Source organism: Carcharodon carcharias, chromosome 15 (assembly GCF_017639515.1).
Source record: "Carcharodon carcharias isolate sCarCar2 chromosome 15, sCarCar2.pri, whole genome shotgun sequence".
Lineage (NCBI taxonomy): Eukaryota > Metazoa > Chordata > Chondrichthyes > Lamniformes > Lamnidae > Carcharodon > Carcharodon carcharias.
The window spans coordinates 118,572,498-118,589,023 of record NC_054481.1 but is presented as its reverse complement, the minus strand read 5'-3'; the positions used below and the strand labels follow the sequence as shown (position 1 = coordinate 118,589,023).

At 42.2% G+C, this 16,526-nt stretch overlaps 1 protein-coding gene across 5 annotated transcripts in view; it reads left to right on the top strand.

Moving 5' to 3' along the window:
- The window catches only part of tp73 (tumor protein p73), a 244,568-nt gene that overhangs the window by 212,529 nt on the left and 15,513 nt on the right, over window positions 1–16,526 (top strand). For all 5 annotated transcript variants that reach the window (XM_041205762.1, XM_041205759.1, XM_041205761.1 and 2 more), the window contains exons 5-6: window positions 8,170–8,356; window positions 11,168–11,283. In XM_041205762.1, the coding sequence (XP_041061696.1) occupies window positions 8,170–8,356; window positions 11,168–11,283 (303 nt within the window). The remainder of the gene's footprint in view (window positions 1–8,169; window positions 8,357–11,167; window positions 11,284–16,526) is intronic.

Here is a 16,526-nt window from a genome sequence, read left to right as displayed (position 1 = left end):
CAGATTTCAATGTAGCAAACTCATCATCCACATATCGGAAATACGCAAGTGGTAGGAGGTTAGGAGGATGTCATTCCATCCAAGTCACGTTTCTCATAAAGTTGTTGCTTCCCCTGACATTGGTATTCTTGCGATTGTCCTGATGAGTGCAAGATGAAAAGCTTTGACAAAATGGTATTTTTCAGCAATCATTGAAACATCTCAAAACACTTCATATCAAGAATTACTGCTGTTAATTTAGGCAAATGCGCCAGCAACATCCCACAAACCAAAAAGAAATGAATGATGTTATTAGTTGAAGGAAGAATGTTTGGCCAGGAGAACTCCCTTCAATAGTTCACTGGAATTTCTAATATCTGCTTTAAAGAGAACAGACAGCAGGGACAGCAGGGGGTCTGGGATTACTACATCACCTGAAGGACCTGTTGTGCAATTAAAATGTGAGGTAATTGCATCAACATATACAGCAGTATATTATTCTGGAAATTAAATCTTGCATGAACATTAATTGGTTATACTTTCTACACCCACTGAGTTACCACTTCTTCAACCCATCACATATCTAGAATTCCACATCAGCCTTCTCTGTTGACAGATTGGAATTGAAAGCAAAGGAAGACTTCTATTTTTATAGTGCTTTTCACAACCTCAGGATGACTGAAAGCACTTTACAGCCAATGAAGTACTGTTGAAGTGTAGTCACTGTTGTAACGTGCACAGGTAGCTCCCACTAACAGCAATGTGATAATGACCAGATAATCTGTTTTTTTATTTAATGATGTTGATTGAGGAACAAGTTTTGGGCAGGACACTAGGGATAACTCGCCCAATCTTCTTCACAATAGAGCAACGGGATATTTTATGTCCATCTGAGAAAACAAGCTGGGTCTCGGTTTAATATTTCATCCAAAATATTGCACCTCCAACAATGCAGTACTCCCTTAGTACTGCACTGGAGTATCAGCCTAGATTTTTGTCAAGAGATCTCCAGAATAAGACATGAACCCACCCTGCTGTTTTGACTCAGCAGCGAGCGCTACCAACTGAGCCATGGCTGACACTGGTTTAATAATGGATCCCCCCTGTTTCTTTGAACGTGTTGACTTCCAGTTAATAAACATTTAGAATAAAGGGTTGGGCGGGGTGGGGTGGGGGATGTGCCTTGTAGCCAATCCAAAACCTGTCCTTGTTCAACGTTCATGTGCACTTTCCAGCAGGCTCACTGGACCGTGATCAAGATCAAGGAAACAGCCCAGGGCACCAAGGCCAGTTCTACTAGCACCCCATACCTTTGCTATTGTTCAGATCAGCTAACCCAGCAGAATGGCGTCAGTTTACTTGCAGGTCTCCTGTGTGGGGAGCTTACATAACCAGGTCTCCAAATGGCAGGCTGTGATTAAAAGCCATTTGCAATTTATAGCTTTTCCAATGCTGTCATTTAATTCCATTAATCTACACGTCTATACAAATACTGCTGAAAAGTCAGGAAACAATATGCTCCAGGTGAAGTTCTGGGTTCTTCTCAGGAAAGACTTGCTGAAGCACGCCAGCGATAATGTGGAGACCTCCATGCACTCGACTTTTCTACCCATGAGTGAAAATAAAATATGAGGGTTTGATTTCAAAGTGGAGCAAACTGTTTGGATTTCGAACACCAGTGTCAGGACACAAAGTAATTTTTTGCCACCTCAGACGTGACCAAACTTGTTTGATTTGCTTCGAAGTTACAGTAAAATAATTTTTCATTAAGTAGATTTGGAATCCTGGTATATGGTATTGTACTTTTTAAAAAATACTTTAGTTATTCTTGTGAATTGAAATTTAGATTCCAAATCCAAAGCCCTATTAATGATTCAGTTGATAAAAGGCTGAAGTAGTACTGAGCCATACAGAGCAGAATTCCTGGTTTTGTTCACTATCCAGCACTGTGAAGCAAGGTCACCTTTGTGGGGTACCAGAGATTGACTTACACTCCTGGCACTGTATCCCAGCAAATGAGTAAGGAGAAACAATACAATGAAGGAAATTTAGTCCTATCGTAAAAGCATTGAGAATCAGCACAAAAGTAAACTCTATAATTAAGTCTCTTAGGGCAGAATATTGCCGTTGGTGTGCAGGGGTGGGTCCGACACGCTGACATGTAAAATGACGCACAATGACGTCAGGCATGTGTCCTGACATCATCACGCGCCATTTCGATATTTCATTCAGCGGGCACACGCCGGAGGCAGCTGCACGCCCGCTGAACTGTCAACCGTCTATTAAGGCCATTAGAAAAGTAATTTAACTTGTTAATAATGCTGCCCGTCCAACGTTAAGGTTGGCGGGCATACGAAGAGCCCAAGCGGCCTTCGTGTTTTTCAGGAAACCTCATCCATGGGTGGGATGAGGCTTCCTGAAGGTTTTATAAAATAAATAAATAAATTTTACTTACTTCACAAACATATCCCAGCTCATGTGACGCTGTCACATGAGGGGATATGTTTAAATAAATTTTCACTTTATTTATTAAAAAGTTTTCACAACCATTCAGTCTCCCCGAAGCAGCTCTGTGCCTCAGGGAGATTGCTGTGCTCTTTTGCGTGCATCGGAGCACAGGCCCTGACTCTCCCTCTTCCCCCAGCCTGCACAGGTAGCGCTACTGGCCATGTGTTATACTGGGTGAGCCTTAATTGGCCCACCCACATAAAATGGCGGGGCGCAGCCGATCGCGGGTGGCGATCGGCTCTGCGCCCGCCCCTGCCCACTCCTGCTGAGCCTGCCCACCATAGGAAAAATTCTCCCCTTAGATTTATCTTTGTTTCAGTCTTCTGAATTCCAGCAATTATTAATTGGAAAAAATACAATCCCAAAACAAATTACATTTTCTTGACAGGATGTGAATTAATAAATAAAAACTTATCAGATGGTTTCACACAAAAAGATTGTACAGGAAAAAATGTAACAAAGAAGATTTATTCACCAAGTGAATGTTAAAACATCGAGGATGGGGATTTAAGTGTTTACTTACTGATTACCAAGTGTTTATCTAATCAGCATTAATCATATGTCACAGTGATATCCGGAAGATGCTACTAGTTTTCAGGATATTTTCAAAAGCCTTCAAGATACAAGGATAAAAATTACAGTTGGCCCTGTTCCCATGCGACTTCTTCACACATTTGGGCTAAATCACTTTCCATATTGTCTGTCCCTTAATGCTAACCTGGGTCTTGTTAAAATAGCACAGATTGAAATTTGGTCAGCATTAAAGGTTTGATCACTGCCAAGCATAACAGCTGACCTACACAAAGAAACAGTAGAGTGTGGTGGATCTCTGTTACATCTCTGAGACCCAAGTTTAAATCCACACCAAACTGAAAGTTTTTTTTTGTAGAGAAACTCAGGTGAAAGGCCATAGTGCAAGACAACAACAAAGTTGAGGAATAGAAACAGAAGTGTATCGTGAAATAGTTAGATGATGCCAAACATTTTTAAAAATCATGTAGATTGTAGGAAGAAGGAAAATCTGAAAGAAGACAAGGGGTTCCACAATTTTGAGATCCTGAGGAAGAATAAGTTGAAATAGGAGTTGCAAAATTGAGGGAGGAGGATGAGAGCCTGAATATTGTCTTATGTGTCAGCCAAGGCACAGTTGGTAGCACTCTTGCTTCTGAGTCACAAGGTTCTGGGTTCAAGTTCCACTCAAGGACCTGAGTACAAAAATCAAGGCTGATACTTAAGGAGTGCTGCACTGTTGAAGGTGCTGTCTTTCAGATGAGATGTTAAACTGAGGTCCTATCTGTCCCCTCAGGTGGATGTAAAAGATACCATGGCACTATTTCACATCACAAAAAACAGATTATCTGGGCATTATCACATTGCTGTTTATTGGAGCTTGTGCAAATCGGCTGCTGTTTCCTGCATTACAACAGTGACTATACTTCAAAAAAGTGCTACACTAGCTATAAAACACTTTGTCTGGTGGTTGTGGAAAGTACTATATAAATGTAAGTATTACTCATTTTTCCTTTTTGCTGGAGGTTACGTCTGAGTTGGATAATTGATCTTTCCTCTCTGAATTTTGGGCTCAAATCCGGCCCACACTCATTTAGGTTTCTGCACTCATTGAGAGAATGGCTGCATCAGTGTGTTATACTACTAGTTACTATACTAGACTAGTAACCCAGAGGCCTGAAATAATGATCCAGATACATGAGTCCAAACCCCACATGATAGCTGGAAAAGTTAATTTCAGTTAACTAAATAATACTATATAAAAAGCTGGTATCAGTGATTGTTGTAAAGAAAAAAAATCCATCTGGTTCACTACTACCCATTGAGGAGAGATCTCTCTTTTTTCATTCATGAAATGCTAGGCCAGCATTTATTGCCCACCCCTAATTTCCCTTGTAAAGGTGGTGGTGAGCTGCCATGTGGTGTAGGCACACCTACAGTGCTGTTAGGGAGGGAGTTCCAGGATGTTGACCCAGTGACAGTGAAGGAATGGCGATATATTTCCATGGTGAGTGGCTTGGAGGGGAACTTCCAGGTACTGGTGTTCCCATCTGTCTGCTGCCCTTGTCCTTCTAGATGGTAGCAGTCATGGGTTTGGAAGATGCTGTCTATTTCTTATCCAATTTGGCCTATATGTAACTCCAGCCCCACAGCAATGTGATTGGCTCTTAACTGCCCTATGAAATAGCCTAACAAGCACTCAGTTGTACCAAACTACTACAACAAAGTATACTAAGAATAAAATTGGATGGACTACCAGGCATTTACCTAGACTTTGTGACAAAACTGTTGCAATAGCCCTGCTAGTCTTACTCACAGAATCCTACCTCTCAGCCAATGACCCAGACTCCTCCATCACCATCCTGAGTATGTCCTATCCCACAGGCAGGACAGAGCCACCAGACAGTGTGACCCTGGGAGTCCTCAACATTGACTCTGGACCCCTTGAGTTCATGGCACCAGATGAAGAATGGACAAGGAAACCTCCAGCTGATTTCACCTACCATCCTCCCTCAGCTGATGAATCAGTACTCATCCATGTCGAATACCACATGCAAGCAGCACTGAGGGCAGCAAGCGCACAGAATGTACTCTGGATGGGAGACTTCAATTACATCACCAAGAGTAGCTTAGTAGCACTACAACTAACTGAGCAGGCAGAATCATGAAGAACATTGCTGCCATACTAGGCATGCAGCAGTTGGTGAGAGAACCTACTTTACCTCATGAGGGAAAAGCCTATTTGACTTCATCCTCACCAGTTGACTGTTGCAGATGCATCTGTCCATGACCGTATTGGTAGGAGTGTTCACTGCAAAGTCCTTGTGAAGACAAAGTCCTGTCCTCACATTGAACGCACCTTCCATTGTGTTGTGTGGCATTAGATTAAGAACAGATGTAGCAGCTCAAAACTGCGCATCCACAAGGAACTGCAGGCATTCAACAGGAGCAGAATTATACTCCTCCATAATCTATTACCTTATGGTTTGGCATGTCCCTCACTGTGCCATTACTATCAAGCCAAGGGACCAACCCTGGTTTGATGAGGATTGTGGAAGAGCACCAGGCACTCCTAAAAATGTGGTGCCAATCTGGTGAAGCCACAACAGAGAATTAAATGCATGCCAATCGGTGGAAGTGGCATGCTATTGACATACCAATGGGTCAGGCCAAAACTCTGCCAGATCCAGTAATGAATGGCAGCAGACAATTAAATAAATAACGGAGGAGAAGGCTTCATGGGGCAAATACCAATACCTAAGCGAAAAAAACAAGGCTAAAGCATTTGCAACCATCTTCAGCCAGAAGTGCTGAGTTCAGCCTCCCACTGAGGTCCCCACCATCAAAGATGTTAGTCTTCAGCAAATTCAATTTACTTCACATGATAGTGAGAAATGGCTGAGCCCACTGCTTCAGCAAAGGCTACAGCCCCAATAATATACCAGCTGTAGTACTTAAGACTTCTGCTGAAAAACTAGCAAGGCCTCTGGCCAAGCTGTCCTCGTGCAGGTACAACACTGATATTTACCTAACAATGTGGAAAACTGTTCGGGTATGTCCTGTCAACAAAAAAATCAAGCTGAATTCAATGCGATCAATTACTCTCCTATCAGCCTACTTTCAATCATCAGCAAAGCAATGGAAGGGTTGTCGACAATGATATCAAGACACTCATCAATAATCACTCAACTCCAGTTGTTATTGTAGCCTTGGTTCAAAAATGGACAAAACACTGAATTCCAGAGGTGAGGTGAGAGTAACTGTCTTTGACATCTCGGCAATATTTGACTGACTGTCACATTGAGGAACCTCATTAATTGAAGTCAATGGAAATTGAGGAGAAAGCTCTCCTTTGGCTGGAGTCAATCCTATCATAAAGGAAGGTGACTGTGGTTGTTGGAGATCATTCATTTCAGCCTCAAGACATTGCTGCAGGAGTTCCTCAGGAAAGTGTTCTAGGTCCAGCTATCTTCATCTGCTACATTAATGACCTTTCCTCCATCATTAGATCAGAAGTGTGGATGTTCACTAATGATTGCACAGTGTTTAGTTATATTATCAATTCCTCAGGTAATGAAGCATTCAGGCTTGGGCTGATAAGCGGTAAGTAACGTTCAACCCAGACAAATACCAAATCATGACTATCTCCAACAAGAGAGAGCCTAACCACCTCTCCTTGGCATTCAACTGCATTACCATTGTTGAATCCCTCACCATCAACATCCTGGAGGTCACCATTGGCCAAAAAACCTAACTGGGTGAGCCACATCAATATGTGACTGTAAGATTAGGTCAAAGGCTGAGTATTCTTTGGGCAAGTGGCTGGCCTCCTGACTCTCCAAAACCTTCCCATCATCTACATAGCCCAAGTCAGGGATCTTATGGAATACTTTCCTCTTGCCTGGATGAGTGCAGCTCCAACAACACTTAAGAAACTCAACACCAGCCACTGCCATAAACATTCACTCCCTCCACCACTGCCTCTCCTGAAAGATCAGTATCTTCCAAACCTGCAATCTCTACTGTCTAGAAGGGCAGGGCCAGCAGGTACATGGAAAGACCATCACCTGCAAGTTCTCCTTCAAGTCACACACCATCCTGATGGGAAATATATCTCCATTCCTTCATTGTCTCTAGGTCAAGATCCTGGAGCTCCCTCCCTAACAACATAGTGGATGTACATTCATCAGATGACCTGGAGTAATTCAAGAAGGTGGCTAACCCACATCAAGGGCAATTAAGGATGGACTGTTTCCAGTGATGCTCACAACCTATGAATGAAAAAAATCAACAAATAAGTTACCATTAGCAGCGGCTTCTCCAGCTGCATTAATTCATAATAAGCTGGATGATTTACATGTTTCTGGGTTCCTTTAGGAACCACATTCATCGCAAACACTTCAGTTTTGTGCCTCCATCTCCTATAAGCAGAAAACTCTATGCTCCAGACAACACTTACTTCTCTAATTGCTGCAGGTTTATCTTCTTTCACCTTAGAATCATATGATACAGAAGGAAGCCATTCAGCCTATTGTGTCTGTTCATGTCTCCACCGTGGGTAGGGCAAGGAGGGAGATCCCAAATCCACCCCAGCTTTGTATGGGGATCATGCCCCAATTTTTTGGCACCAATCTGATGCACACCAACTGGCCCCCCAAGGATTCTGAGTTGTTGTGGCAACATACACTTTTATGTGCAGGTTATACTTGGAGCTATGGACAATGATGGAAGAGGCTCCAATTTCTTTCTATCACATGGTTGACCGGGAACCTCTTCCGCCCTTACTGCCTGCCTTTGGCGTATGTTGGAAGGATTTACAAGTTGGTACCTGTTTGGCTGCATTGTGAATGCACCTTACTTGGCCATTAATTCCTGGAGTGGGACTTGAACCGGAGCTTCTGGTTCATAGGCAGGCAAACTACTCACTGCGCCACAAGACCTCCTAGGTTTATCTATATAGCTACAAAATGTCAAACAATATATACAAGTCAGGACAGTATATATGATTTTAAAATGTGGACTGAATTAAATTTGTGCATCTTGATCCTTTGCGGTTGAACTCTACTTCACCCACTGATTATTAGTCTTGACTTGCCGTGGAAGATTGAGATTGATGAAGAAATTCATGCATATTTTAATTAATGTTTTACTGTATGTTATTTTATTTTCTAGTATTCTCCACTGCTGAAGAAACTTTACTGTCAGATTGCAAAGACATGTCCAATCCAGGTGAAACTGACCTCGCCACCACCTCCCGGCAGTGTGGTGCGAGCAATGCCTGTCTACAAGAAGGCTGAACATGTGACTGAAGTGGTAAAACGCTGTCCCAATCATGAGCTTGGCAGAGACTTCAATGATGGTGAGTGGATGTTACCAAAATGCAATATAATCCCTCTCTTCATGTTTCTACTCAGTACCCATGGACAGTCACTGATGGGGGAAGGGTAGGACTTTCCTTCTTCTTAATGCAGCACAACAAGACACCAATCAGAAAATGTACACTATAATTTTTCTATCTTTTATCTCTTTTGATTTGCACGAAAAGCACTGACTCATTATTCCACATTGACCATTCATTTGTGTTCTGTTTCAGGTAGAGTCAATGATTCCTCTCTCCTAGTGGAAAGTCAAACTCAAAGGGATTGCAGATTAGAGATTCAACATTACACTACTATAGCTAATTCTCTGACATGTGCTCCCCTCAACTACAGCCTAGCATAAGAGCACAGAACTGCTGAATTTATCCTTCTTCCTTAGTTTTGTTCACTTTCTCACCTGGTCATCAGACAAGCTAGTTTCTTTCATTCAGTTATCTGTATTTGAAACATAAAATGACCAAAAGACTGTATAAGGGGGGAAAAAACCATTGGATGAATGTCTCAATAAAGTGGTGGCCTATTCTGTGCTTTCAGAATGATTCCAGGAATTTGCTTAAGTGAACTTCACATAGCTACTCCCAGTAACAGGTATACCTGTTGTTACGACTTTATCCCCAGATAATGGACTTGGTGCCACTTCCTCCAGTGCATTCCAGGCATGGCCTGTGCCAAGTTTTGTATTTACCTTTGGTTCTAGTGAGAGTGTTGAGCATATACTCTAGTTTGTCACACAATGTGGGGGTTTGACGTAGCAAAAAATGACTCATTGAAATAATAATGAATAGAATAGAATTTGCCTCAGATTGAAGTTGACTTGAGACCAGGACTATCTGCTCTGAGGAACAGCAGCATAAAAAAACAGCTAATTCATTTATTAATTGGTTGTTTATTTTATCATGTATTTTCCAGTCTAGAGGTCTCCTAGTGAGAATGGGCTGGATCCATGTTACCTGTAAGCCATTCCACCTACATTGTATCACCAATCACTAACACCCCCACCCTTCATCTCATGTTCCAAATGACACTATGTACAAACTGCAAAGGCCCTTGTAGTCAGAACCCTCCCTTTCTACCTATGATGTAATCTGCCTACCTAAAATACAATAGCACTCTCCGCCCCACCCAGACTATGATGTAAACCAAGTTTAACTTAACCATCCATATTCTTTGTTGTTGTCTTCATTCACATTTCACTAAAAAAGAACTTAAACCTGAAGAATTGGTGGCAGAGAGTGGAACAAAAAAGAATGCAGAAACGACAACAGAGTGATTTGGTATTTTTCTCCCCAGCATCACCTATATTTCTCTGACCATCCCCTACTGAGAGGGCAGGCTCCCTCACTCATCCCGAAAGCAACTGCTCAAGAGATACAACCTGGGCATGGTTCTTCCTCTGATTTTCCTCCCTTACCTGTTGGGAAATGACTGGGTGTTTTCTCAGCAGCTCACACCAAAAGTACAGCCAGAATCAATAACTCAGCATACGTGGGCTTGAAGCCATGACCCCCTGCCTCTGGGATTCAATATGCCAAAGTGTCTTAATTGCCTTTTTCCCATCAGTGGACATGGTACAGTTGCCAAGTTTCCCAAGTTCGATTATGTTGGCACCCAGAGGCTTTTCAAATGTGCATTAGTGAACTGATAAAGTATCAAAATTAGCCAGTCAGCATGTATGTTGGTTGTCATCAGGCATAGTGCCAAACTTACACTAAAGTATAGGCTATTTGCCATCTGCAACCAAGCTCAAGAGAGAAGTTTCAACCAGTTCTGTGTCTGCCAACTGAAGATATATAATGAAGATGCCCACATCTCAACCACCTGTATGTAAGGCCTTGTTGCAAATGCCATCTAGATTATTCCTGCCAATTAGATCATGGTAAGCTTAGTAAACAGCTGTAGTAGAAATAAGTCAGCTCATTTGTATGACAGCTGTTTACTAAGCTCAGCAAGATATTTTTGGCAGCAGTATTATTACAGAAATTATCTTCAATCTCATAGCCTTCTCATGCTTTACCTCACCAGATTGCAGTTATGATGCTCCCTCTCCACTTCCCACACACTATGAGGTTTCCAAACGTAAATGAAAAATTAATTCTCCTGATATGATCCCCCATTTAGAAAACAAACAACCTGGGAACCCCAAGTTGACTACAGCCTGGTGTGCAACAGGCAAGGGAGATTGCAGGCTCATCTTCAGTCTGTGCTGCGTTCAACCATGACAGTGATAGGGAGCACTACAATTGACCTCTGTGCCTCTGGATCAGTGAGGGGGAAAAGTAAGCCGGATTTCCCCTTCCCTTTCACCATTCACTAACTCCTGCCGGGTGAGAACAAGATCACGCTCGGGCTCAATTGTGCTGCACCTCTATGGCTGTATAACCTACCAGCAATCTCCAAGCATATATATCTGCTTGAATGAGACAGATGAAGGCAGGATGGAATTTATTGATCTGTATCCTAACATGAGGAAAGAAGAGGAGAAATTTGGAAGTGAGGAATAAGATAGTTAGCGAATTAAGGCCTGTAATCCTGCCTCAGATGGCACACGTCTGACTTCTGAACCCTAGCCTGGGTTAATGGGTTATAGTTCAGTCAGATCTTCACTAATTTCATTCTATTTATTTACACCTCATTACAGATAAGTAATGAAATAGAGTAAGTTATACATGAGGGAAATGTTTTTTACTGTTGGGTCCATGTGCTACCTTCTGGGTGAATTCTCACTGGACCCTCATTATTCAGCTCTGCCCTGGTCACATTTTATAGCTTGTATGTCCCTGTCATCCTTCCAGGCCAGGCTGCTCCAGCGAGTCACCTGATCAGGGTGGAAGGAAACAACCTTGCTCAGTACATTGATGACGCTGTCACTGGACGGCAGAGCGTCTTGGTGCCATTCGAGCCTCCACAGGTACGTTGCAACCATACATCTTTAATTCTTGCTTTTGTCTCCGAGCAAGGTAGCAAGAGATTGAATCATCCATTAATCCAGTCAGGAAAAAAGATTGTTTCTGTCCAGCGTCCACAGAGATTCAACTCATCCCTGAGACCATTGCGCTCTGCAATTTGTTCACCAGTGCAATGGACCTATGAATTAGGAGCGTCAGAGAGTAAATGTTTTTTAATGCTTTGAAGAATAATTCAAATAGGTGACACGTGTGGATCAGGTTCATCAGTTATTGCTGGAAAGGAGACATGTCGAAGCTTTTTGCCTTGCGCTCATCAGGATACTTCGCAAGGATACCAATATAAGGGGAAAACAACCCTTATATTGGTATTCTTGCGAAGTGTCCTGATAAGTGCAAGATGAAAAGCTTTTTTTTCAGCAATATTCATGTTCTGCGCTACCAAATGACTATTTGTTCATCAGTTAGTTATACTTTGCAGCCAGTGTTCTGTTGCAGTTTAATAGTTGAACTATAATGATCAACAGTGTGTAAGAAATCATGGTGAGATATGGTATTGTAGAAATGACTATGTTTTAGATTAGTAAAGTTACCATAAGCTGAATTTTAGATCCTGAATCAATGTTTTATATCAGAATGTCCCTCAAATGGCACACTGCTAAGGTGATACTGACACCTAGTGTCAGATATGGAATGTTTATTGCTGAAAACTAAGGGTCCAATTTTCTTGTCATCGCTTAATTTTAGAAAAAGGTTAGACAAGCAATTTGTACTGGATTAAACATAAATTTCAACTGTAGGAGTCTTTGCAATACCAGGTAAATTCCTGACAGTTCTTTTAGTTATGAATAATTTGCTTAGTGTAACATCGCAGTGTTAAATCATGTACATTACATACTGAGTCAAAGCTGTCAGAATATATAGTAGTAAGGATAAAAAAAATTGCTGGAAACACATATTGGGTAGATAGTAGATCAGCACCTGAAAGGAAAAGATAGAATAGTTTGTTTTGTTTTGTTTGCATTTATGGGATGTGGGCATCACTGGCTAGGCCAGCATTTATTGCCCATTCCTAATTGCCCTTGAGAAGGTGGTAGTGAGCTGCCTTCATGAGCCTTTGCAGTCCCTGTGGTGTAAGTATACCCACAGTGCTGTTAGGGAGGGAGTTCCAAGATTTTGACCCAGCAACAGTGAAGGAATGGTGATATATTTCCAAGTCAGGATGTTGAGTGGCTTGGAGAACTTCCAGGTGGTGGTGTTCCCATCTACCTGCTTCCCTTGTCCTGCTAGATGGTAGCAGTTGTGGGTTTGGTAGGTAAGGCCTTGGTGAGTTTCTTCAGTCTATTTTGTAGATGGTATACACTGTTGCCACTGTTTGTTGCTGGTGGAGGGAGTGGATGTTTGTGGAAGGGGTACCAATCAAGTGGGCTGCTTTGTCCTCGATGGTGTCAAGCTTCTTGAGTAGTGTTGGACTTGTATTCATCCGGGCAAGCGGAGAGTATCCCATCATACTCCTGACTTGTGCCTTGAAGATGGTGGACAGGCTTTGAGGTGTCAGGTGAGTTACTTTCCACAGGATTCCTAGCCTCTGACCTGCTTTTGTAGCCACAATATTTATATGACTAGTACAGTTCAGTTTCTGGTCAATGGTAACCCCCGGCATGTTGATAGTTGGGGATTGAACAATGGTAATGCTATTGAATGTCAAGGGTGATGGTTAGGTTCTGTCTTGTTGGAGATGGTCATTGCCTGGCACTTGTGTGGCATGGATGTTACTTGCCACTTGCCAGCCAAGCCTGGATACTGTCCAGATCTTGCTGCATTTGGACATGGACTGCTTCAGTATCTGAAGAGTCACAAATGGTGCCGAACATTGTGCAATGATCAGTAACATCCCCACTTCTGACCTTATGATGGAAGGAAGGTCGTTGATGAAGCAGCTAAAGATGATTGGGCCTAGGACACCACTCTGAGGAATCCTGCAGCAATGTCCTGTAACTGAGATGATTGATCTCCAATAACCACAACTACCTTCCTTTGTGCTAGGTATGACTCCAACCAGCGGAGAATTTTCCCCTAATTCCCATTAATTCCATAGAAACATTGAAAAAAGGAGCAGGAGTAGGTCATTCAGCCCTCCAAGCCTTCTCTGTCATTCAATATGATGATGGCTGATCCTCTATCTCAACACCATACTCCCACTCTCTCCCCTTACTGCTTGATGCCTTTAGAGTCTAGAAATCTATCAATTTCCTTCTTAAATATATTCAGTGACTTGGCCTCCACAACCTTCTATGGCAGAGAATTCCACAGATTCACTGCATTCTAAGTGAAGAAGTTTCTCCTCATCTCAATTCTAAATGGCCTTCCCCATATACTGAAACTATGACCCCTTGATCTAGACCCCCCTCCCCCCCAGCCAGAGGAAACATCATTCCTGCATCCAGTCTGTCCAGCCCTGTCAGAATTTTATACATTTCAATGAGGTCCCCTCTCATTGTTCTAAACTTCAATGAATACAGGCCTAGTCGACCCAATCTCTCCTCATACGACAGTTCTGCCACCCTAGGAATCAGTCTGGTGAACCTTCGTTATGCTCCCTCTATGACAAGTCTATCCTATCCAAAACTGCACACAGTACTCCAGGTGTGGTCTCAGCAAAGCCCTGTACAACTGCAGTAAGACACCCTTGCTTCTGTACTCAGGTCCTCTCACAATGAAGGCCAACATGCCATTTGCCTTTTTAACTGCTTGCTGCACCTGCATGCTTGCTTTCAGTGACTGGTGTACAAGGACACCCAGGTCCCTTTTCACATCAACTTTTATTTTCACATGAGGCCTGGTTTATAATAATAGCCAAAGTAGAGTTTAATCTATCACCATTTAAATAATACTCTGACATTCTGTTTTCCCTACCGAAGTGGATAACTTCACACTTATCCATGTTATGCTACATCTGCCATGTATTTGCCCACTCACTCAACCTGTCTCAGTTGCCTTGAAGCCTCTTAACATCATCCTAACCTCTCACATTCCCACTAAGTTTTGTGTCATCAGTAAACTTGGAAATATTACATTTGGTGCCTTCATCCAAGTCATTGATATATATTGTGAATAGCTGGGGCCAAAGCATAGATCCCTGCAATACCCCATTAGTCACCGCCTCCGAAAAAGACCCATTTATTCCTATTCTCTGTTTCGTGTCTGCTAACCAATTCTCAATCCATGCCAATATATTACCCCCAACTCCATGTGCTTTAATTTTGCACACTAACCTCTTATCTGGGACTTTATCAAAAGTTTTCTGAAAATCCAAATACACCACGTCCACTAGTTCTCCCTTATCTATTCTGCTAGTGACATCCTAAAAAAAGTCCAGTAGGTTTGTCAAACATCATTTAGCTTTCATAAATCCATGTTGACTTTGTCTAAATCTGCTGATATTTTCTAAGTGTCCTGTTAACACATCCTTTATAATAGACTCTAGCATTTTCCCTACTACTGATGTTAGGCTAACCAGTCTATAATTCCCTGTTTTCTCCCTCCCTCCTTTTTTTAAGCAGTGGGGTTACATTTTCCACCCTCCAATCTGCCAGGACTGTTCCAGAATCTGCAGTATTTTTGAAGATGACAACCAACGTATTCACTATTTCCATGGCCACCCCCTTTAGCACTTTGGGATTATCAGGTGCTGTGGATTTATTGGCTTTCAGTCCCGTTAATTTCTCCAGCACTATTGTTTTAATAATACTTTTTTCCTTCAATTCATCCTTCTCACTAGACCCTTGGTTCCCTAGCATTTTTGGGAAGTTATTTTTGTCTTCCTCCGTGAAGACAGAACTAAAGTAGTTGCCATTTCCTTGTTCTCTATTATAAATTCATCTGTTTTGGACTGTAAGGAACCTACGTTTGTCTTCACTAATCTTTTTCTCTTTACGTAATTATAGAAGCTCATTCAGTCCGCTTTTATGTTCCTTGCAAGTTTACTCTCATACTCTATTTTTCCCTCTCAATCAGTCTCTTGGTCCCGCTTTGCTGAATTCTAAACTACTGCCAATCCTCAGGCATGTTACTTTCTCTAGCAACTTTATATGGCTCCTCTTTGGATCTAATACTATCCTTAATTTCTTTTGTTAACCATGGTTGGGCCGCTTTTCCTGTTGTGTTTTAGCACCTGAAAGGAATATATAACTGTTGCAATGCATATGTTCATTCCTTAAATATTACCATTGCCCATCCACTGTCATTCCTTTTAATGAAGTTCCCCGATGTATCTTAGCCAACTCACACCTCATACCTTCGTAGTTTCCTTTGTTTAGATTTAGGACCCTAGCTTTGAATTGGACTACTTCACTTTCCATCCTAATGAAAAATTCTATCATATAATGGTCACTGTTCCCTAAAGGACCCCACACAACAAGATTATTAATTAACCCCTTCTCCTTGCATAATACCAAATCTAGGATAGCCTATTCCCTAGTTGATTCCTCCACATACTGGTCTAAAAAGCCACCTCGTACACACTCCAGGATCCGCCACAGTATTATTGCTAATTTGGTTTGCCCAGTCTATATGTAGATTAATGTAGACTCCAGTTTTGCTAGGGCTCCTTGATGCCACACTCAGTCAAATACTGCTTTGATGTCAAGGGCAGTCACTCTTACCTCACCATGTTTGAACCAAGGCTGTAATAAGGTCAGAAGCTGAATGACCCTGGCAGAACCCAAACTGAGCTTCAATTAGCAGGTTATTGCCAGTGCCGCTTGATAGCACTGTTGATAACCCCTTCCAGCAATTTACTGATGATCGAAAGTAGACTGATGGGGCAGTAATTGGCTGGGTTGGATTTGTCCTGCTTTTTGTATACAGGACATAGTTGGCAATTTTCACATTGCCAGGTAAACACCAGTGTTGTAGCTGTACTGGCTAGGGGCGCGGCAAGTTCTGGAGCACAAGTCTTCAGTATTATTGCTGGAATATTGTCAGGGCCCATAGCCTTTGCAGTATCTAATGTCTTCAGCTGTTTCTTGATATCACATGGAGTGAATTGAATTGGCTGAAGACTGGCAACTGTGATAATGGGGACCTCCGGAGGAGGCCGAGATGGATCATCCACTCGGCATTTCTGGCTGAAGACTGTTGTGAATGCTTCAGCCTTATCTTTTTCACTGATGTGAGGATGGGAATATTTGTGGAGCCTCCTCCTCCAGTGAGCTGTTTAATTGCCCACCACCAGTCACAACTGGAT